The 22,344-nt window shown below is 37.5% G+C and overlaps 1 protein-coding gene across 7 annotated transcripts in view; it reads left to right on the forward strand.

Annotated features, from left to right (window-relative positions):
* The window catches only part of IGF1 (insulin like growth factor 1), a 77,986-nt gene extending 56,927 nt beyond the window's left edge, over positions 1 to 21,059 (forward strand). For 3 of the 7 annotated variants that reach the window (XM_058741592.1, XM_058741591.1, XM_058741594.1), the window contains exon 4: positions 377 to 3,433. In XM_058741592.1, coding sequence (XP_058597575.1) covers positions 377 to 538 — 162 coding nt within the window. In that variant the 3' untranslated portion in view covers positions 539 to 3,433. Of the gene's footprint in view, positions 1 to 376; positions 3,434 to 14,276 lie in introns of those variants that run through there. The other 4 variants (XM_058741596.1, XM_058741595.1, XM_058741597.1 and 1 more) reach the window with 2 other exon arrangements.
* The last annotated feature ends 1,285 nt before the right edge of the window (positions 21,060 to 22,344 follow it).

Consider the following 22,344-nt stretch of genomic DNA (forward strand, 5'->3'; position numbering starts at 1 on the left):
AGGGACTGGGCACAGTCTGGTGCAGAGAGAACACAGTAGCCAATGGGTGAGTCAGGGAGGAAGCACCACAGAAGTAACTCAGGAGAATGTGGCTGAGAAGTGTGCTTGTGGGGACAAAGACAGGTTAATTCTTTCTCTTCCTAGGTGGCTCAGTGCCTCTCAATTTCTAGTTGGGGAGGGGGTGGGGATTAGAGATAAGTCCCAAAGTTCTAGAAGCTTGGTTCTTGTGACTGAGGCCTAGACATCCCTCCAGCACCAATGCTGTCTCCTGTACCACATGGATCCCGGGCATTCTGGGCTGACTCAAAGGCTCTGTCTTCTGGGACACCAAGGGAACCATCTGTTCTCAATGCAATTATTTTTGTGATGTTTACAGTATCATCCCCCATCTACCACCAAGAAAACGAAGTCTCAGAGGAGAAGGAAAGGTGGGCCAAAGAAACACCCAGGAGGGGAGCAGAAGGTGGGGACGGAAGCAAGTCAGCAGATGAAAGGAAAGAAGAAAGAGCAGAGAAGGGAGACTGGAGCTAGAAACTGAACACAGAGGCAAAAAAGGAAAATGGAGGAGAGAAGGACTAAGCAGACAGAGGCAAGGACGATGAGAGAGAAGCAGACAGCGATAAAGAAAAGTGGGAAGTGCTATAGAGGAATGAAGAACAGTAGGCCTGGTGGAGCTAGATAATGAATGTGATGGAAGGAAGAGAAGTAACCTGTTGTAGAATGTGGATAACAAACATGGAGACAATGGAAAAGAAAAACGTAATGCTCAAGGAAGTCCAAAGAAAGACAGTGGCAAGAATGAAAAAAGAACAAAAATTATAAAAAAGGCAAATAAGACACTACATTCCCCTCCCCCCAAAAACAAATGAGAGTTAAAGGATTAAGACAAAATTCAAGGCTTTTACATGTATTTTAAAATCTTGTGTGAAGCTATTATAGAAGAATTGCCCATGTCAATATATGTCCAGAGTTAAATATTAGCCCAAAATTCTCAGCAAGACTGAATTGTGTCATAGAAGTTCCCAGATTTTCTTTCCTGCAGTGTCATTGGAGGCTGCATTTCTTAGTCAAGTCCAGGTTGAGGCCAAAGGGCATCCAGTATTTGCTTAAAGGCCTATGAGGCCTGTGGGGTAACCTGCAAGAGGAGTCATTGAACCTTTTCTTTTTTTGCACTTTGGAATCAGATATAAAAGATGTATTGGTCTGCTTGGGCTGCCATAACAATCGCCACAGACTGGGTGGCTTAAGCAACAGACATTTTCACACATTTCTGGAAGCTGAAAGTCCAGGTGAAGGTGTTGACCTCATTTTAACTAAATTACCTCTGTAAATACCGTATCTCCAAATAGGAAACAGTTTAGGTATTGGGAGTCAGGACTCTAGGTACTGGGAGTCAGGACTTCAACATATGAATGGCTGAGGAGAGACACAATTCAGCCCAGAACAGTTCCTAATGTCTGATCACTGCCTTCTGATTCTATCTCCTATAAACCTGTATGTCTGTCTCTGTCACACACATGCACATACACACACAAACACATGCACAAATCTAGGTTTTCATATATGAAATCCTATGAGTTTCTGTTCCATGGAAACCCTAGGACCGTGTTACTTTAGAGCTGAAGTTCATTGGTTCAATCCTTTCATTTTAAAGACAAGGATACAGAGATCCACAAAAGGGTAAAGACGTACTTGAGTTCTAAGCTGCCCTCCTTCTGGCCAGCAGAGAAGAGCACATAATCAACATGGACTAAGAAAGAATTCCAAAAGGAAAATATGGGGCAGAAATAGGCAGATGAAATCTTCCATTAATTCAATATTTTTCCACCAGAAGGAAGAACATGAACGAGAGCAAGGGGTTGGATTTCCCTGAGGGTAAAAAGAGCTAAGTAGAATCACAGAATTTAGGTCTTGTAAATCTTCTCCTTCAGCGTCTCTGATTTAATTAGTAGGGTTAGAGTCTTAATAGATATAAAGCAAAAAGTTTCCAGATCATCCAAATTGTGAATTATAAATGCTGAGAGAGGGTATAAGAGAAAAGTGGTCAGTCAAGCAAATAATGAGACTTTGGGTAAGAAGATGACTAAACCAAGAAGTGAAGCATTTCATCCAAGTAACCTACTTTGAAGATGTCATGGTATAAAGGAAACTTTCTGCCTGGTCCTTCATGTCCCTGCTGTATTTCTACTTCAGGATCATTCTTCCTCTATGGTCCAGTGAAAACCCAGGATTATATAATAAATATAACATAACATAACATAACATAACATAACATAACATAACATAACAAAACATATAAGGCCATGCCCAAGACTTAGCCCAGGAGGAAAATGTCCAGTCAGAAGCATGTCAAAGCCCCAAATGGGAGCCAAGCCACTTCTGCTGTGGTTACAAAAGGCTGGCTGATCTGAAATGACAAAAGCTAGGCTGGTGCCTAAGCCCATCTAGCCAGCCACCTTATTCAGGAGATGCTGAGTTCTTCTGCTAAGACATCCATGCTTTGGAACCAGTCTCAGGCATAAGCCAATATTTACTGTGACTACCACCTGAGAGTAGCCTGCAAACACAGATGGCTCTTCAAGTTCCTCAGAAGAATTAATGATTTGTGTCCTATGGAAATGTTCCTTAGAGATTTTCTCTTCCCTATTTCACTGTTGACTGAGTAAATGTCAATTATGACTCAAGGCTTTGAATAAGCTATTAATTATCCTCTATAATAAACTTCATTCAAAAGAAGTAAGGCAAAGACTTTAAAAGAAAAAAAAAAAGGAATAGAACTTTCTAGTTAAAGAATGCTTAACTCTCACACTATGGCTTATAATACACTTCTTCTTAGAATGGGTTTTATCAACTCTAAAGCAGTCATCTTGAATTCCTAACATGATTTCTGAATAATATGAACGAGGTAAACAGGAAGCATCTATTATAGTCTTTCCATCTCCTCCTTTCTAGTATCAATACTAAGCACCTAGTGATACATGGCATATAATGCTAGATGGATGGATGGATGAAATAGACAGACAAATACTTGTTATATGCAGCTTAATACTGGAAGAGAAAGACCATAAAAATGAGTAGCATTGCTGAGATGAAATGACTCCTCTTGTCCTGGCATAGGATAGCAGGGCAAGGACACAGTAAAAAAAGGAGAGCAAAGGAGTTGCACTGACCCAAGTCTTGCCTGTTTAGAACTTCCCTCTATAGCTTAAATTGAAATCATTCATGGACCTACTGCTAAAGGTGGCAACTGTCTGAGTAGTACTTTATAGTGAATGTTATGTACCTATCTCTCTCCTTGCTGCTTTCTTGAAGTAGGCAGAGTATTGATCATCATTTAAAATTCTACTGTTTCTCTTAGGGCAAATTGACTGTGTGTAAAACAAATGGGAAGATATAAGGAATCATGATCCTGAAATAAATTTGTTGAAAAATATTTTTATTGAGCACCTACAATGTGCCATCCTCTGTACTAGGCATGAAGGAGAGTTATAAGGACTGAAGAGGCAATAAAACATAGTAGTTAAGAATACCTGGCTAAGAACACTGCCTGGGTTCAAATCCTGATTCTCACTTACCGGTGGTGTGGCCTTTGGGCAAATCATGTCATTTACCTGTGCCTTATTTTACTCATCTGTCAAATGATGGTGCTGATTGAATCTGTCTCCTACAATTGTGAGAATTTATCGAGATTATGTATGTGAATGTGTGTGCACAAACTTTTATATTGCTTAAAATGGTACCTGGCACATAGTAATCACTATTAGAGTTTTAGTTAATATTATTTTACCTAGTTCTGAAAATTCGAGCCATCTGAAAAAGAAACAGATCTCTTCATGTGGAAGTGAGTCTTGTATCACCAAAACCTTCGAGGCCAACTTTGCCAGCACTTTCTGGTGAATTTTCAGCACTTCTGAATTGTAGGGTTTCAAGCAGATGATAGAAGGGAACTCAGTGATCTAAGAGCCCTTCCAACCCAGAGAACACCAGTGCTATGAATAATTCCAACTTAAATGGAAGCTCAGCTCTCCCATGTGAGGAACTGCTAACTTTTACTTCAAGGTCACAGAATGAACTTTCAAAAAACCACCATTTTTCTCAACCAGTTAAAATCAAATGTAATATGTGTTTTCATTTCATGGTGCCTGAGGAAAATTTAATTGTAGCATGAACTCCAGCTCTTACTAGTTTTAAGTAAAATTGCCAAAGTAAATAGAAATGTGGGATATTTCCGGGCTCACACAGCTTCCGGGACATTTCAGTTTCTAGGGCTGCCAATCCAGTGCCTTTCACAGGCATTTGATCTTCTTTCAAACATCTCTTGAAAACAAACAAAAGCTCATACAGCTTCGAATGTGCGTGCTGTTAGGATGTAAGGGTGGAAAAAGAAGCAAAAAAAAAAAAAAAAAAAAGAGTCCTCAAAGAGACCCTTCTCCCTCCCGTCACCCCTTGACCACCTCCCTCCCACCAACCACCACCAAGAAATAATGTTTTCTTAAGTAATACATTTTGCAGTTTCTTAAGTATATTAACATCCATGGGGAAAGATGAAGTCTATTCTTTTTACTTGTCTATGTGAAAGGAATAGGGCTTTTGCACTATTTACTAGGTAACATGGAGTTGACTTTTAAAACAAGGGCAAAGTTGATAGTTTGAAGTTAAAGTGGAAGCCTTTGGTAGCAATAAGAAGATAAACTGTTTTAGGTGAAGCAGCAGCAGAATGCCCTTTTATGAGGTTAGGAATTTGGGGTAAATCATTTTCCAAAATTATAGGTAAACAGAGTTTCTTGGCTTTTCTTTCAGTGAAGAATTCCTCAGGTTGTATGCTCATCAAAATGAATGAAGGCCCAGCTACCAGATTTCTTTGAAAATCAGTGACAGTATTTACTGACCTAATAAGCAAGACAAATCCATTTTTAAAGGAGCGGGTGAGGTTAGCAAATGTTCCTCAATGGCTACCAAACTTCCAGGTCAAAATCAGCTTCTCCATCCTCAGGGTATTAACTGAAATTTGAGCACCTTTCCCTGACATTGGGGTTCATCTTTAATGGGGCACTGTTATGCCTTTAGTGCTACCTCACTTGTATCCACCAACCAAAAGAGATTGCTTAGAAAGACAGACTTATATTTAAACTCAAAAAGAGAGAAATAGAAATTGAGAACAGCAGGGAAATTATGTGCGATGTGGGACAATGGGCCTGTGAGTCCATATCTGATCCTTCTTGAGAGCAGCCAGGAAAGTTCTCACCATATACTAGAAGCTCAATTACAGATCTGATGGGCTACTGCTAGATAAGTAACAAAAGCTAGAAAACATTTTGGAAAATTCCTAGCTTTATTTTATTAACTAATGTGGTTACAGTTTTAAGACCTTTAGTCAGGAAACTAACTCTTTTGAAAAAGTGGAAGTTTGATAGAAGTTTGATAGAAATAAGAATGCTTATTGGTACAACCAACTAATTTTAATTTTAAATGCCCTTGCTGGTAATTTACAATCTGTAATTAACTACAGAAAATAGCTTTGAGAAGAAAGGGATTCTTTTCTCTACCTTCTCCATGTGCATGCGTGCGTGCGTGCGTGCATGTGTGTGTGTGTGTGTTTGTATAGTTTTGTGTTCTAGTATTGTTTCAATCACTAGGAATTTAGGGTGAATCACTTTCCAAAAGTATAGATAAATGCAGTTTCCTTGCTTTTCTTTCACTGAAGGCACATTCTTATGGAAAACTAATCATCGTTCAGGAGAAATCACATTATCCCTTTGTCTTCTCAAAGGCCCAGGTTTAGTTCTAAGTTAAATATTATTCAGGAAATAAAGGAAACATTACTGAGGGGGCAGAAAGAAGTTGGTTTTCTTTCTGTTGTACCTAAGGGTCGAAGGATTTCAACTACTTCCAATCTGATCTATAGAGAAAGAGAGTGACTCTATAAATCAGAAAACAGAAACTTTCATACAGAACCAATTTGCAACTATAGAAATTTTCAGGCCTAATTCTTGACTTAGCACAAAAGTCATTGCATCCAGCCTGTCTTCGTTCCAGCATTCTCTTCCCCTATTTCTATTAGAGATTGGGGGTATTGGCAAAAACTATTAACTGCCTTTTTCTACCATGTTCCCCTTCTGTAACCATAAACGTCTAACCTCCTCAATTCACTTGGGCATACACATTTGTTCCCATTGGATCAAATAAAGGAACATACATTTATTTGAGTAGGCATGTGTCACTGTCAGTCTGGAAAGAAGGTGGCAATCGTTTCTACCATCCTCCTTGGCTCCTCTAACTGGTAGGATCAGAATTTCTGTAAGAAGGTAGGATGTTAAGAGTAAGACCTATGAAAGGCTGCACATGATGGCAACTCCTCTGTCTGGTAAAATAATACCTAAGTTCCCAATGAGGGACCAAGAGATTTTCCATCAAACCCAAACTGACCAAGAGGCCCAGGCTTCCAAGATGGGATTCATATGTCAAAAGTTTTAATATAATTCTGTGTAAAATATATAAATGCTTGCATGGGGCTCTCTGTCTGGCCAGCTCCAGGAGGTCAAGCAATCAAAGACCAGCCATCTCTGCCATCTGTGAAAATATGATGTGCTCTTTTCTTAGCCATAGATCACAGTTATGGCAAAACAAAAATTTCAAATGATTAGGTTCAAGACCATGGCAGGCTGAGGGTTGGACAAGAATTTCTAATCAGTTGGACTGTTGTAGACTTGGAGGGTATGCAATATTCATGTCATGGTGTGAGTGTGGCATGCTTGAGTAGTTTCATGAGGCATTGCAGGACCAGAAAATAAGAAAAGTATAAATGAATCAGTAAATATATAGTATCATACTGTTACTTTGTCAGTATTGGTTGACTTAGGCCACTAGTGGATGCTCTGGCTTGTCCTTCTGTAAATAATGACATGCTTCCTTCTTCAAACGAATATTAGGATGGAGGTAAAAGTGATGATGGCACAATGAAGCAATTCTGATTTCTAAAAACTATACACTCATGAATTGTTCTTGTGCCATGTTTTTGTCCTGGAAAAGCTCCGTCTGGCACCATGTGTGTTTACTTTTATATGCTGAAAGGCTCCCATCAACCTCAAACAGATGCAAATCACTTTAACTTGTCATAGTGTTATTTTGTTCATCCTAAAAGTTCAGACAAGCCTTCCAAACTTCCAAAATTTCTCTCAACTCAGTGAGGAGGAAAATTTAGAACACAACATTTGAGTGTTCTGCCCAGATGTGTCACACACACAAAGAATGAGTGGAGGAGGACAACACCCTTTCCTACCGATTCTGTGAACTCTTCACTATGGTGTTGAAATGACACTGAAAGGTACAACCCTGGGCCTTAGAACATTGTAAGATAAATCACTGCATACACCACTGTAAGTACCCCTGCATAAGTTGTATGTCAGATGAAACAATGGCATTTTGGAGGCTTGAGAGAAAAAAATAATCAAATCCAGTTTTTAGGTAAAAATGTGCTGAATCTTTAGCACATATCAGTGAAATTGCTAGAATCTGGTGTTTCACTTTTTAAAATACCACAACATTTGAACCTTTCAGCAATTCCAAAATCAACTCCTTCTGGGAAAGATAGTGTGCTTAATCTTTTTTTTTTTTAATTTAAAAATGTAACACAAACACAAACAGCTAACTAAACAAGCTGCCCATAAAATCAACAGTCTAAGCAGACTGAACCCTGAAGTGTTTTACAACATCCTTCAAGACTATTAAAGGCAACGTAAATACCTCTTGCCAATGAGGGAAAATACCCTTCAGTGCCTTTTTTTGCCTTTTATTTCTTTCCCAGGCTTTTAAACAATTTTGGTAGTGATTTCTTACATCACAGACAGAAATATTTAAATGGAGTCAGGTGGTATCTTTTGAAGAGTAAGAAAGTTGCTAAATCAGGATAATCTGTGAATAATTATGGGACAAATATAAATTCCCTAAATCCCGGGGATTCCTAGGGATGTACCAGTCACTAAAAAAAAAGAGGTATACATCTGGTATCCCAGCACTCAAGGGAGCTCTGAGCACCCAATAAGTAGATTCCCTTTCTCCAGCCAGGGAAAGGACAGCACCCTGCCATGGGATGCTCTTTGACAACAATAACTATAAAAATGGGGGGTGGGCAGTGAGAACACCTGGTATTTATTAAGCACAAGCCCTGTGGTAAGGTTTATAGTGAATTATTTCAGTTAATCTTCACCATTAGCCTGTAGGGTAAATACTAAAATTATCCCCCATTGTATAGATGTAAAAACCTGGGCTGAGTAAGGCTAAAAGTCTTGCCAAAGTCTTGCTCTAACAAGTGGCCAGACCAGAATCTATACTCAAAATGGACTCCATTGTGTTAACCATGTACCACCCTCTCTTTTCTGCATTTTTCCATTGATATTTCTTGTGCCACAACCTACTAATTGTGAGTTGCAAGACAGGAGGGGCTCTGTGCTGTTTGTCCCTGTGAAGAGGACAGTAAAAGTAGGACACCATGCAAGGGTTGCTATTGGCCTGAACTCCATTGCACTACTTCTTCAGAAAAATTTAAACAATTTAGCAAGAATTTCCTGGTTTGCTATGTTTGCTCAAAGCACCATGTCTATGGGGAGGGTAGGGAGATGAAGGAGACATGCTACTTGTGCTCAAGGAGCTTACTTTTCAGTGGGGAAACAAACACATACAGTACTCTGTAGCACATCAATACTCCAACAAAGATAGAGGCAGAGTAAACTCTGATAGCAAAGAAGCCTGAGCAGACTGATGTTGCTAATAAATGAGTTCACAGAATAGATCAAAATCAAGGGCCCTTGAAATAGTAGGCTTTCTCACACACAACTATGCCAGGTAAATGTGTAAGGGTAAACACATGCACTCATAACAACATTATGAGGTGGGTACCCTTACCCCACTCTTTCGTTTTACAGAAGAGGAAACTGAGAAGGAGAGAGCAATATAGTGATTGTCAAAGGTCCCTGAATTCCTACGTGGGGAGATGGGATCTATACCAGGTATGTGAGCCTAGGTCTTTGGGGAAACCAAGATGAGACTAGGCTAAAGAGTAGGATTTCATTAGGAAAAATACCAGTGTGAAAGGAAATAGGGGAGGAACGAGGAAGCCTGGGCAAGCCCTCAGAACACAATGCAAGTCTGACCCCAAGTGAAGGAGAAGGGGAGGGAGAGAGAACATTGGGTGAAAGTGTCCTATACTGCCATACAGGCTAAGGAAAAGTTCAGAAAAGTCACTAGGGAGTCCTTGAACTGAAAGTTTGCCAACAAAGGAATCTCGTGTTTCTCAGGAATGGGTAACCTTCTATCCCCACCAAACTCAGTCTTGGCATTGGGTGAGGTGCCAGCTCTGGGCCATTCCCCATGGCTAGAGGAAAGGGTAATATTGGAAAAATGGCCATTACCATCATAACCACAGAAAAAGTAGGATGAGGTAACTTCCAAAAAAAATAAGAGTCTGAACAGACTGACATTGTGTCCAGTCTATATACCTTTCACTTTGCTAAAGAGGCAACCATCCTACCAGCCTCTCAGAATGTGCACCTTTGTCCTTTGGTTTTAAAAGTCACACCCCAAAGCGCTGAGTAGATTGCATGACACTTACTCTCTTGGCTCCCAGAGATGAAAGGCTGACCCAACTCTCATGGAATTTGAACTTGTGATTCCCTGAAGTAAAGAGATATCAAAGTTGATACTGAAATATTTAAACCACTCTCCACAATTTCATGTGTCTCCAGGCCAAACCAGCAAAATAGCTATAACATGTTTTTTTCAACAGGTAAAGAGCTGATATGTGGGTGATCTTTCCAATTATATGATCTTTTTTCCTCATTTTGCCCTTTTTAACAGAAGGTCAATGCTGAATTATGACTTTATGCTATACAATAGCTGCTGATATTCCATGCTGGACAATAACTTCCCAGCATTTTTTTATAGGGTGCCAGGCTTTTCTTAGACTTTATGTCATACAATACTTACTTGTTTGGAGTAGTTGAGATGGAAACAGTCTATTGAAAACATCACTACTTCCTTTCTGAAATTTAAAGAGACTATTATCATCCTGCTTTTAGATACTGTTTCTCAGGCAAAATCTCATAAAGATAGGCAGCAAAAAAAGGGCTTATAATATCCACAGGGTTCACTCTTACTAATTGAATATTGTGCTACTAGATTTCTATCAATAATAATAGACATGGGGCCCAACTCACACTTGTGGTCAGGGAGGGCACCCTACTCCTGAGTTTAGAGTCTTGCCTTACCCTTTAAACAAGAATCTACCACCATCTGGGATCATGGGCAGCTCATAACATTGTCAGTTATTGTCATTGGAAAGAGATTTGGATTTTGAAACACCCAATATTGTTTTATCTTCTGGGGAAGCAATATGGTAGAGTGGCTAACTGATGAGCTCCAGAATCAGAGGGAACTGGTACAAATCCCAACCATGGTCACATCTTCCTTATAAAAAATTAGGCAAGTTTTCTAAGATTCAGATTCCTTCAAGGTAAAATGGGCAAGACATAGTGTCCATCCCCAAGAGAACTAGAAGGATTAAGAAAAATATATGCAATTAACATACATAATATAGTGCCCAGCCCCTAAGTGATAAAATTATCTTATTTAAATAATAAATTGTTTTATTATTAGTCCTAGGTCTATCAATTTGTTCTTATGTGACCTCAAGCAAGTCACCAAATGTTAGCAAGCCTCAGATTATAAATGGACTGAAGCAAATAATATCACCTTACTAGAGATCACTGTGTAAAGTATAATGTGTCTGCAAATGTTAATCAAGGTTACTGTTACTGCCATTGCTATTAGCTCTCAGTGATCTTTTTAATCAAAAAGTTTGTGGATTGTTTTCCTTTATAAAGTTAGGAGCTAGGATAAGAGCCAAAAGACAATGGGAGAATGTGAATGTCATGCAACATTTCAGGGCATTTTTCTGCTTCCTAAATATCTGTGCATGGTACATAATGTGTTATAATGTATATTGCATATTAGGACCTTGAAACATATTCCCTGATGAGTTGGTTTCCTTCAGAGTGATAAATTTCCTCAACCAACCTGAGTGAGCTAGAGGACCAACTTTTTTTTTTTTTTTTTAAATAATCTTACCTTCCCTGGTGTCAATAGGAAACAGTATTTACTCACTACTGTTTTCCTTTCAAAAATCTGTCTAGTTGCATACTAGAAACAGTTTCAGCTGGTTTGTTTGTCTTGGACAAGCTGTTGAAGTGAAAAGTTTTTGCTTGGCTGAATGTGGGACAGTTTCATAACCCTCAAGAAGTGCATTGAAAGTGGGTGCCAGCTCCGGCTGCTTCTAACATGCCTCCACTTGCTGCCCATTGTCAAGGGTGGCCGGCATAATTAAATTAAGACAATGAGCAAAGCAACAGATGCGACTGAGACCAAATCCCTGAGTGCTTTTGTTTTGTCACCATCATTGTCTGCAACAAAGAAGTCACATGTGAGAACCTGGGAAGAGAGCCAAATGCAAACCAGACAGCATCCCAGCTGGTTTTGAATGGCCTCCACCTTACGCGTTTGTGCATGGGAACCATGCTACTTGGAGCAATGTCTGCTCTACTCAAGTGAGTTTCTGCTCATGGTTTTGCTGCAATGTCGGCATTGCAGACCCAGAAGAAATAGGCCAGAGTATCCCTGTGCTCAGACTGACACTTTACACCTCCACTTTGAGAGAAAAGAAAAAGAATCTCTCTGTTGGGGAAAAGGATAAGATCTATATGATTGACCAATCTAAACTCAATCCTTTTTGCTGTGGCCTTCATGAATCTGAAGAGGGAAATATAGAAGATACCTGAATTTTTTTATTCTGTAAATCTGGGATTAATTTGGTTTGAGAGAAAGATTGGAGATTAAGCACCTCCTTTAGCTTTCTTTTAATTTGTTACTATTTCATTCTTGAGCATTTTCCTATGTGGGCATTATCCAGATTCTTAAAAACCTTCTTTTCCAAGCTGGTATGCCTGTTAAACAGAAAAAAGGCAAACTCAAATTAGTATATTTCTAGACCTGTTATTTGGCTAGCAGTTTGGTAGAGAAGTGGTATCCTTAATAATCGCCATTTGGGAGCCACCTACCATCAGCAGGGTCCACTGAGTATTGAACAGAAATGTTTCAAGGAGTTTGGGACAGTAGTGATCCTACTCTGTAGCCCCATTTGTCTTTCTTCCATTTGTCGGCAGAATTCCTAAGCAAGCAGAATAACATGTAAGATTAGAAATACAAACTTACTGGTAGCTTAACAGTAGATGTTTTGTACAGCAACATATGAACATTAAATGGACTTGGTAAAGTTGTATGATATTTGGGGGAAAGTGCCAGGATTTTAAACAGATGGCATTTCAAGCTATCCTGTACAAATGCCAAACTTCCTCCCACAAGCTTTTTTCGATGGCCACTGAGCTAGTTATTTTAATAAACATATTTATACAATGACACTATCTTCCTTCTATTCAGTCAGTACAGGATATTGACCACCAACTTACAAAGTGCTAACTAGTTTTTTTGAAGGACTTGGTGATAACTCTAATGTTCCAGGTACAGCTGGAAAATATGTGTAAAAAAAATTACCAATCTCTATGGGCCTTAGCCAATAGATATTATTTCCAGAGACTGTAGTTAATTTTGTTCCAGCTTCTCACACTCTGCAGGTCTCAGGTCTCAGCAATCTCCAAGGTCCTTACAATGACCTCTAAGTTCCTAAGAATGATTGGATTGAGCAGTTGTTACCTTAGCCAGGAGGAAGAATTTGGAGATTCCAGACATCATAATAAGCACTCTTGTTTTGGGTCATGATGAAAGCATGTTCTGGGGAAAAGGGATACTGCGGATTCTTGACCTCACTTTGTACCAATAACTATTCATTATGTTCTCCTCTAAGGTCCTCCTGGCTAGAGGTGAAACCAAGAGGAGAAGCACCTTATGTTTATGCATGCAAATGCCATTTCTTCCTGGATTTAATTCACATTTTATTTGTCTAAATAAACTTTGCTATTTAAATATATTCATGGATAAAATAATAACCATAGGAAAAGCATAATGACTTCGTTCTTCACATTATTACAGGGTCCATTATGGTCATCCATTTAATTAATTCTCTGGCTATTTATTGAGCAACTGCAATATTCCAAGCATGTTTTGGACATACGGATATAACAGTGAACAGACAAACATGTCTCTCTAGGGCTTCTATTTTAAGCAAAACTCAATATTCCTTGGATAACAGCATTGTTTGCTAATAAGTGAATGGTAGCACCAAAGCAAGGAACCAGGGTTTTTAGTCCAGGAAGGTGACTTTCCAATGAAGATGAAAAATAGTAATAATGAGTAAATAATAATAATAATAATAATAGCTAATACTTACATGGTGCTTACCATGTGCCAGAACTATTATAAGTCTACTTATATACTAATACTAATTCTTTAATTCTTTTTTTAATATGAAATTTATTGTCAAATTGGTTTCCATACAATACCCAGTGCTCATCCCAAAAGGTGCCCTCCTCAATGCCCATCACCCACCCGACCCTCCCTCCCACCCCCCTAATTCTTTAATTCTTAATCCTACAGGTAGGAACTATTATTATGCCAGTTTATAGATGAAATTGAGACACAAAAGACTGCCATTTGCACAAGTTCACACATAACTAAACATGGAAGAGCCAAGATTTGAACCCAGCTCAGTATGTCTGTGATTTGATAGATTCTAAATCAATTATAAAATCTCCCAATCTTCTACTTCTAAAACTTTCCCTCTGTCCAAAGAAGAAAAAGATAAAAATGAAAAAGAAATGTCTCCTTTTTACAATAATTAAAATAGAACAAAATGCAATAAAACAATAGAGGATGACCCCAGAATGTGTTCGTTTTTAAATTTTTTTTTTTTTAATTTTTCTTTCACCGGGGAAAGATGCCACAGGCCAGAATTCTCAATTTTTCAGAATCTCCTACCTGTCAACGAATCTGTGATGGCGGCAGTTGAATAGAAACATATTTCTGTGTGTTTATAAAGCAATTTGTGGTCCTCAAGACACCAAGGGCACATAAAAGTAGCCTGAGTGAGGTTCGACTAAAGTAAAAACTAAAGGCCTATCCACTTCTTTCTTAGGAAAAAAAACAGACCCAAGCTCTCTATGAGATTGACTGATGAGGCATAAAATAGGAAAGGTTGAAACCCCATGTTACAAATAGATGGGTAGGGTACATAAAACTTCAAGTTAATGTCACTTTTTCTCCTTCATTTTTAGGAAGTACATTTGAAGAACGCAAGTAGAGGGAGTGCAGGAAACAAGAACTACAGAATGTAGGAAGACCGTCCTGAATTGTGAAGAATGACATGCCACCGGCAGGATCCTTTGCTCTGTATGAGTTACCTGATAAACACCAGAAGACCTACCAAAAAATAAGTTTGATGACATTTCAAAAGATGGGCATTTCCCCCCAATGAAATACACAAGTAAACATTCCAACATTGTCTTTAAGAGTGATTGTTAAAAGCTTTGCACCTTGCAAAAATGGTCCTGGAGTTGGTAGATTGCTGTTGATCCTTTAACAATAATGTTCTATAGAGAAAAAAAGAAATATATATATATATATTTCTTAGTCCCTGCCTCTCAAGAGCCACAAATGCATGGGCGTTGTATAGATCCAGTTGCACTAAATTTGTCTCTGAGTCTTGGCTGCTGGAGCCATTCATTCAGCAGCCTTGTCTAAGTGGTTTATTAATTTTTTTTTATTTGCACTTCTTTCTACGCAACACAGGCCGTTTGTTTTACAGTGTCTGATAATCTTGTTTGTCTATCTTCACCCCCTCTCCCACCTCATCATCTTTATATTTGCCAAATTTGGCCTCCTCAAGAGCAGTAACAAGCAGTCCAGTAGCACACCCAAAAGATTTTAACCCAAAAGATTCCATCTGTGGCATTTGTACCAAATATAAGTTGGATGCATTTATTTTAGACACAAAGCTTTATTTTTCCACATCCTGCTAAAAAAATGCAAGTAGTTGCAGTTTTGAGGCCAATCATTTTTAGGCATATGTTTTAAGCATAGAAAGTCTCAAACTCTCAACACTTCTTTCAAATGATGAGTTAGTGTGCAACCTGATTAGTAATTTCTCTCTTTTTATTTTTTCCATATAGAGCACTATGTAAATTTAGCATATCAAGAATACAAGATATATCACAAACAGTATGTAAAACTCTGTTTTTTAGTACAATGGTGCTATTTTGTAGTTTGTTATATGAAAGAGTCTGGCCAAAACGGTAAAAGGTGAAAGCAAAACAAAAGAAGCCTGGAGCCAAAAATGACACAAAGAGGAAGGGTACTAAAAATCCATCCATTTGGGAAAGAAGGCAAAATTCCTGCAATTATGCCTTCCAAGAGAAACTTAAGACACAAAGTCCGCTGATGCAAATTTGATTGGTGAGTCTAGAGAGGAGTGGAAAAAGCAGAAGGCTAGGAATTTAACGTCCTGGTTTCTATTTCTCATTGAAGAAACAAACATCTGCCCACTCTGTCTTGGACTCACCGCTGTGTGACTTTGGGCAAGTCACTTCACCTCTCTGTGCCTCAGTTTCCTCATCTACAAAATGGGGGCAATATGCCATCTACCTACCTCACAGGGGTGGTATGAGGATTAAAAAGATAACGCTCCAGATTTTCTCCTGGGTTGCTATGAGGGCACACGGTCAGAGCCCTTGAGTTGCTGGGATGCCAGGAATTCTATAAACAGCCCATCTGCAATATAGCTAGAAAATTGATTAGCCAAATGCTCCTGACATGCTAATTCTTGTCAATGAAGCTATCCAATGAACTATCCAACTATCTAGTTGTTAAAAGCTAACAGCTCCATCTCCTTTAAAACACTTTTCAAAATAACTTAGAAATGTCTGACTTACATTTGATCTGAATTCTGCGTTTGGATTTATGAATACAAAATGAAAAGAGAGAAAAGAAAAGAAAAAAAAAAAGATTTCCACCAGTGAAACAGCAACTACTCCATCTGACTCTTCCGGGCAGTTACTAGTAATGTGGTAATACTTTTTGCGATATTATAAATGATAACTTTATTCATTTTGAACAATATAGTTATTCTTTCTCTTTGGGCAATCTAAAAAAATGGTTTCAAATATTTAAGATTTCAAATATTTAAATAATATCTAATTTTTAAAAATCACAAAATTACTTTAATAAATTTGTGCTTCTCCTTAGCTGTATTTACTTATATATATATATTTTTTTTTTAATTTATGTTAAAATATACTTGACTAGAGTTGCTAGTTAAGAGGCAAAATTTTCCTTCAAAACTAGAAATTTTCCTTCATGTCTGCTTACAGAAGTGACCCCTGACCCGCTGTGGGTGCATCTTATCCATTCAACTGAAAATTGATATCAAGAAAATCCAACAGAGAGGACAGGCCCATGGTGGCCTAGAAAATGTTTCCCATCTGCTTATCAAGATTTTCTTATTAGAACAATGAATCATCCATCATTTAGATCTTTTTATCTGCCTTCAAACTTTTTGGTGAAAAGCAACCAGGCTTGATTACTTCATGCAAATTGTATCCCTTTTATTCTTAGAAAGTGTACATAGAAAACAAAAATAACAGCTTTAGTTTTCATCCCACTGGTTCACCTCAGGGTTGAGAGACCAGAAAAAGTCTGACTTCCTGGATCTTCAGACATACCCAAAAGAAGGCCTATAGAGCAGGTACCTCTGCTCAGCCAAAAAGTGTTTAAACCCTCAGACCCTCAGCATTATTTGAATTGAGCACTTCTGTCATGCTGAGCAATGTTCTGATCACTACAGACAAATGTAAAAGAAACTGTAACTCATTTTTGCCCTTCATCTATTTTCCAGACAGATGTGTTCGATGGAATTAGGTGCTTGACCCCTCTTCCCAAAATGGCACTTCTGGTTTTTATTTCGTGTTCTTTATGTATACCTTCTAAAATTACTGTTTCCCAGCAAAACTTTACCTGTAATCCTCTGCAGACCTATGAGTTTCCAGACACAGTTGAATATGGTAATTCTAAGAGTGTCTATGACTTATTTGATTCACTTAATAATTCTATTCACAGCCAAAAATACCCCAGTGAGGAAAGCTTAAATGTGCAAAGTCATATTATCTTTCTTAATTTTTCCAACATATAATCCTCTCCTTTATACCATAAATCAATGAATTAAAAATTAACTAATTATACTAACTCAACTATCTTATTTTAAAATGAAATAAAACTAGAAGACAAATCAATGTAAAACTTCAAAAGTCAGTTGATGCCATACTCTACAGCAGAATGACACAGGATTGATAGAAAGGAGCACCTGAAATTTCACAAGTCAAAACTTTTATAAGCTTTGCTTTTGATTTCTCAAATGAGGCAATTTCAAAATGTTTATGAAAAAGCTGTCAATATTGGTAATAACAGACTTAGTTCTAGTTTAACTGACAATACTGAATTACCTACATCAAATCTCTGTTCCCAATTCCCCAAATAATAGAACAGTATCTTTTGAAGACTTTAAGATGAGGAGGCTCCACTGAAAAAGTTAATGTATCTTTACATCAGAATCTACTCTTCTAGAGATAGAGAAAAATTTGCAATACCCACTCCTCCATACACACATGCATGTGCATGTATGTATACACACACACACACACACACACACACACTCATCCTAAGGGTCCAATGGAATACTCAGAAGAAATCACTTCCTTGGAAAATCTTATTGAAAAAAAAAAAAAAAAAAAAAAGCCTGGCCTCCCTTGAGAATCCATCCCCTCCTTGGAATGTCAATGTTTATGTAGATGAAACCATCTCATGCACTGTGGCTCCAGGGTTTCTGTTACTAGTTTATGCACTTGGGAGACTGCTTGAATGGAAGATGTAGCACATTTTGCTTTCCCATTTATTGTTTGGCCAGCTATGCCAATGTGGTGCTATTGTTTCTTTAAGAAAGTACTTGACTAAAAAAAAAAAAAAAAGAGAAAAAAAAGAAAAAAAAGAAAGCATAGACATATTTTTTTAAAGTATGAAAACAACAATTCTATAGATAGATGGCTTAATAAAATAGCATTAGGTCTAGTCACCACCACCTTTCAACTTTTTATCACTCACAAGTAGTGTACTGTTCACCAAATTGTGAGTTTGGGGGTGTGGAGGCAGAAGATGGCATTTTTCTGAAGTTAGAAGCCTCCATTATTCTGCCGGCTCTCAAACTCAGAAAAATTAGCAATATATTATCCAATCTAAATACCTTAATCAAGAGCATAGAGTATATATGGAGGGCGGGGAGGACCTTACAGGCAACTGGCAGAACAAAAGATGATAAAGTTACTTATTGATTTTTGTGCTCTCTGCTCTAAAAACGGATATTCAGCAAGTGGAGAAAATAAAAACAAAGAGAAAAAAGGCATAGATTAAATCTGCTAAAAATAGCTTCTGCCATATCCCCCTTAAGTCATTCTTTGGCATTTACTGGTTTATAGAAGATATTCTCCCTTCATCTAATCATCTCAAAGAGCAGTAGCTCTCATAAAAAGCAATCACTGATCTCATTGGGAAGTGTTGGAAAGTATTTCCTTATGAGATGGGGGTTATCTACTGATAAGGAAAGAGAAGAATTTATGAGAAATCGTTGAAAGAGATGGCTAACAATCTGTGAAGATTTTTTTGTTTTGGGTTTTTTTGTTTTGTTTTGTTTTTTACTTTATACAGTCTTTATGAATATCTTAATGTTCAAAAATGACTTGGTTCTTCTTTTCTTTTTTTGTATTGGAATGAGGGATGATAAGTTAAACCCACATAGACTCTTTAAAACTATAGGCTAGATAGAAGTGTATGTTTGACTTGTTGAAACTATAATCAGACTATTTAAAATGTTTTTGCTATTTTTAATCTTAAAAGAGTATACTAATTTATTAGAGACAGATCCTGTTTGGCTCTTTTCATAAGAAAGAACATTCCCACTCAAATCACCTGTGCTTTCCCAACAATATTTTCAAAAGATAAATCTGATTTTTTAATACAAGAATTCTTTATGCCCCTTGCCTGCAATGATCATGAAGTTCAGAATATGAGGGGGCAAAAACAAGAAGAAAATTTAGTTGATTCTTTGTTTTTGGTTTGTTTGTTTTCAATGCTAGTGTTTAATCTTATAGTACATATTTGCTTATTGCTATTTTAATATTCTAAAAGACTTTCCTATTAGGTATTAGAAACTGATACATAGGTATTTTTGTGTGTGTGATTTCTATTTAAAAAAAAGGATATGAGAAGACTGTCTGAAGCTTTAAGTGCATATGGTACAGGATAAAGATACCAACTGAAATAACCAAGTCCTATCTGGAACAATACTTTTTTGGGGAAACCTCTCATAGATAAGACAGAGGCCCAGGGAGTTTTTGAAACTGTTTCTATTCCTCCCAGTCATTCATTTAGTATCTGCCTCAAAATTTTATAAAGGGGTGACCAGGCTGAAACCCTGGAATTAAAGGGACCTCTTTAAAAATAAATACTCCTCATGTTCCCTCTTAATTTATGGTTACACATTGATCTTAAACATGGTCCTTCTTTCTCCCCATTCTTCAGCTGTCATTGATAAGGTCTTTGAAGGGAAAAAAAATTTTTTTTTTCATTTGAAAATGGAGAACACAAAGTCCAAATGTTACTGCCCAATTGAAATGTGATTTAAGATGGAGATAGTTTCTCCTACTTAGTCCTTGCTGAATCACCTGTCACCTTCAAAATGACCTTTCATAAGACTTAGAATCTGCCCTTTCTTTTAATTGCCCAGGCCTACTGTAGCCTAAAAGTAAACATTATATTCATTTTCTTTTACCCAAACTACACTGATGTAAAAGTAGGAAAAATAAAAACAAAACTCAAAATCCCTTCCAAGCCACCCACTGGCCCCCTTTACCTACCCAGTGCAAAGTCACTTCTGTGAATCTCTTAATCTGATTTTGTTTGGATATTTATCTTGTACCTGCTGCTAAACACACTGCAGGAGGGAGTCTGCAACCTCAAACTGTCTACTCACATCTCTTATCTGTGTCTGTGTATCATTAAAATGTCTATTCAAATATTAAAAACTTTCAAACACCATGCAGCTTGTATTCAGTTTACATAAAGGCCCCAAGTACCATGTCAGATCTCTTGTTACTAAGAGAGTTAATGAACTATGAGAACTGGGATTATATCATGTGCTTTGATTCATATGTTTGTTTGTTTTTTCACACCTACAAACCAGGTGTGATAAAGACACTTACAGACACTGAATTTTTCCCTGCTACTTTGGAACAAGAAAATAATGATTGGTCATTCATTATATCTGTCTTAGTTCAAAGGCATTTTTTTATTAAATTAATTCTGATTGCATTTGAAATCATTATTCACTTATGGCAGAGGATATCAATCCTAATGACTTCTAAAATTGTAACTACTGAATCGTTATCTTACATTTACTGTTAAGTAACCATATTTGGAAAAATGTATGGCTAGAGCGTCATAATAAAATGATATATCTTTCTTTAGTAATTACATTAAAATGAATCATGTTTGATTAATTAGTTCTTTTGGACAATGTTGGTGTAATGTGTCATTCCTTAAGAATTCTATTGTTATGTAGCATTTTTATTAATGAAATCACTGCAATAAATAAACAAAAAAATTTACCCAGAAAAATAAAACTAATCATATACCAGGATGGAGATATCTTATAGAATTTACAGATTATATTTAACAATAAATGTTTCAAAGAACTTGTACAAACTATGTAAAAGATGTATGAATTGTACAATATATGCATTAACAATAAAGCAGGTTTAAGTAACTGACCCCACTCACTGTAACCCAACAGTGAGTTATAATCCATGACACAAATGGTCTGGGAAAAGATTTTCTATCATGTAGGACACATCTACAAGTAGCATTCAATACACTCCCAATATTGTGTGGTTCCATCAGAATGTGGTCTCTCAGCATTGGGTTTTTATTTCAATAAATTTTTCTAACTCTTTACTGAATATCAAACTCATAGCAGTATTTGTGGAAGCACAAAGTGGAAAGATCAGTAATTTCCCTCTTGTTATATGAAAGCATTTCATTCTATTTGCCTTTTCTTAAACCTCCCATGAACTATTTGGAAAGTTACCTAAATGTCTAAAAGGCTCAGGAGTCTCGTACGTATTTTAAGAAACTCCTAGCAATACCAGTTTATTATTTTCCCACGTGCAGCTCACCGTTACTCTGTGACTCCCTCAGAGTTTCTGCGGCTCTCCTTTGACACTGACATTTTCCAGGCCTCCTTGTCCTATTTGTGCTCAGCATCTTGCTTCCAGTGGCCATGAGCTTCTAACCGCATTGTTTCTCTCCACCTTCCCCCCTAGACAATACTTTTCTCCCTTCCTTCACACTAGGCTAATGTGGGTACCGCCTTTCACTGAAGGCTCTGGGGATGATGAAGTGGGAGGCAATTAAGCATGGGGCAGAAATCTGCTGCCAATGTCAAACATCACTGTCACTAAAATCCATTAAGGAATCTCTGGCTGCTCAAGTGTCTCTTGTCATTTTAGTAAGACCCCTTCCTCTCCTCAGCAAACTCTCCCTGGAATTACTTCCTATCCAATCCTTCAAACTCTCCCTTAGAAAGAACTTTCAAGGACATTCTATTTCATTCTCATGCAGAGCAATCTTCCCTGTCACAGCTTCACCCCTGGTGGGAGTGGGAGGAGGGCCTGCTCACTTTTTATTACTGAATATGACCCAAAGGTGATTTTTCCTAAACAAAAGAGCAATTCTGTCCCTAAGAGGAATTTTGTCTTCCTTCAAGGTCGTCTGAGTAAAATTGCAGCTGCTTTTTTAAAATGACATTTTTGCTTTCCTGTAAGATCTGTAAGAGTGGTAATATTGTTGATTAATAATATTAATATTTGCTGAGCACTTACTATGGGTCAGTCACTATGCCAAGTGGTTTACCTCTATTATCTCATTAGTCCTTATAAAAATTCTGAGTCAGGCACTGTTATGAACCCTATTTTACAGATGAAGAAATGGAAACTCAAAGACATTATTTAACTTACTGAAGGTCACAGGCAGGGTGGGCTTGAATCTGGAACTGAGGACATCAAAACCTGCGTTTTTACTATTTTGTCATTCATGCCTCAATCCAGACCCAAGGTCAGTTCCATATACTGACAGATACATTCTTATTAAAGTTTGGTTTTACATGCTATAGGAAAAAATATAGTTAATTGCACCTTTGAGTGATAATTTATGAATATTATATTCTGAACATAAGTAAGCATTTTT

Source organism: Neofelis nebulosa, chromosome 8 (assembly GCF_028018385.1).
Source record: "Neofelis nebulosa isolate mNeoNeb1 chromosome 8, mNeoNeb1.pri, whole genome shotgun sequence".
In the NCBI taxonomy this organism is placed as follows: domain Eukaryota; kingdom Metazoa; phylum Chordata; class Mammalia; order Carnivora; family Felidae; genus Neofelis; species Neofelis nebulosa.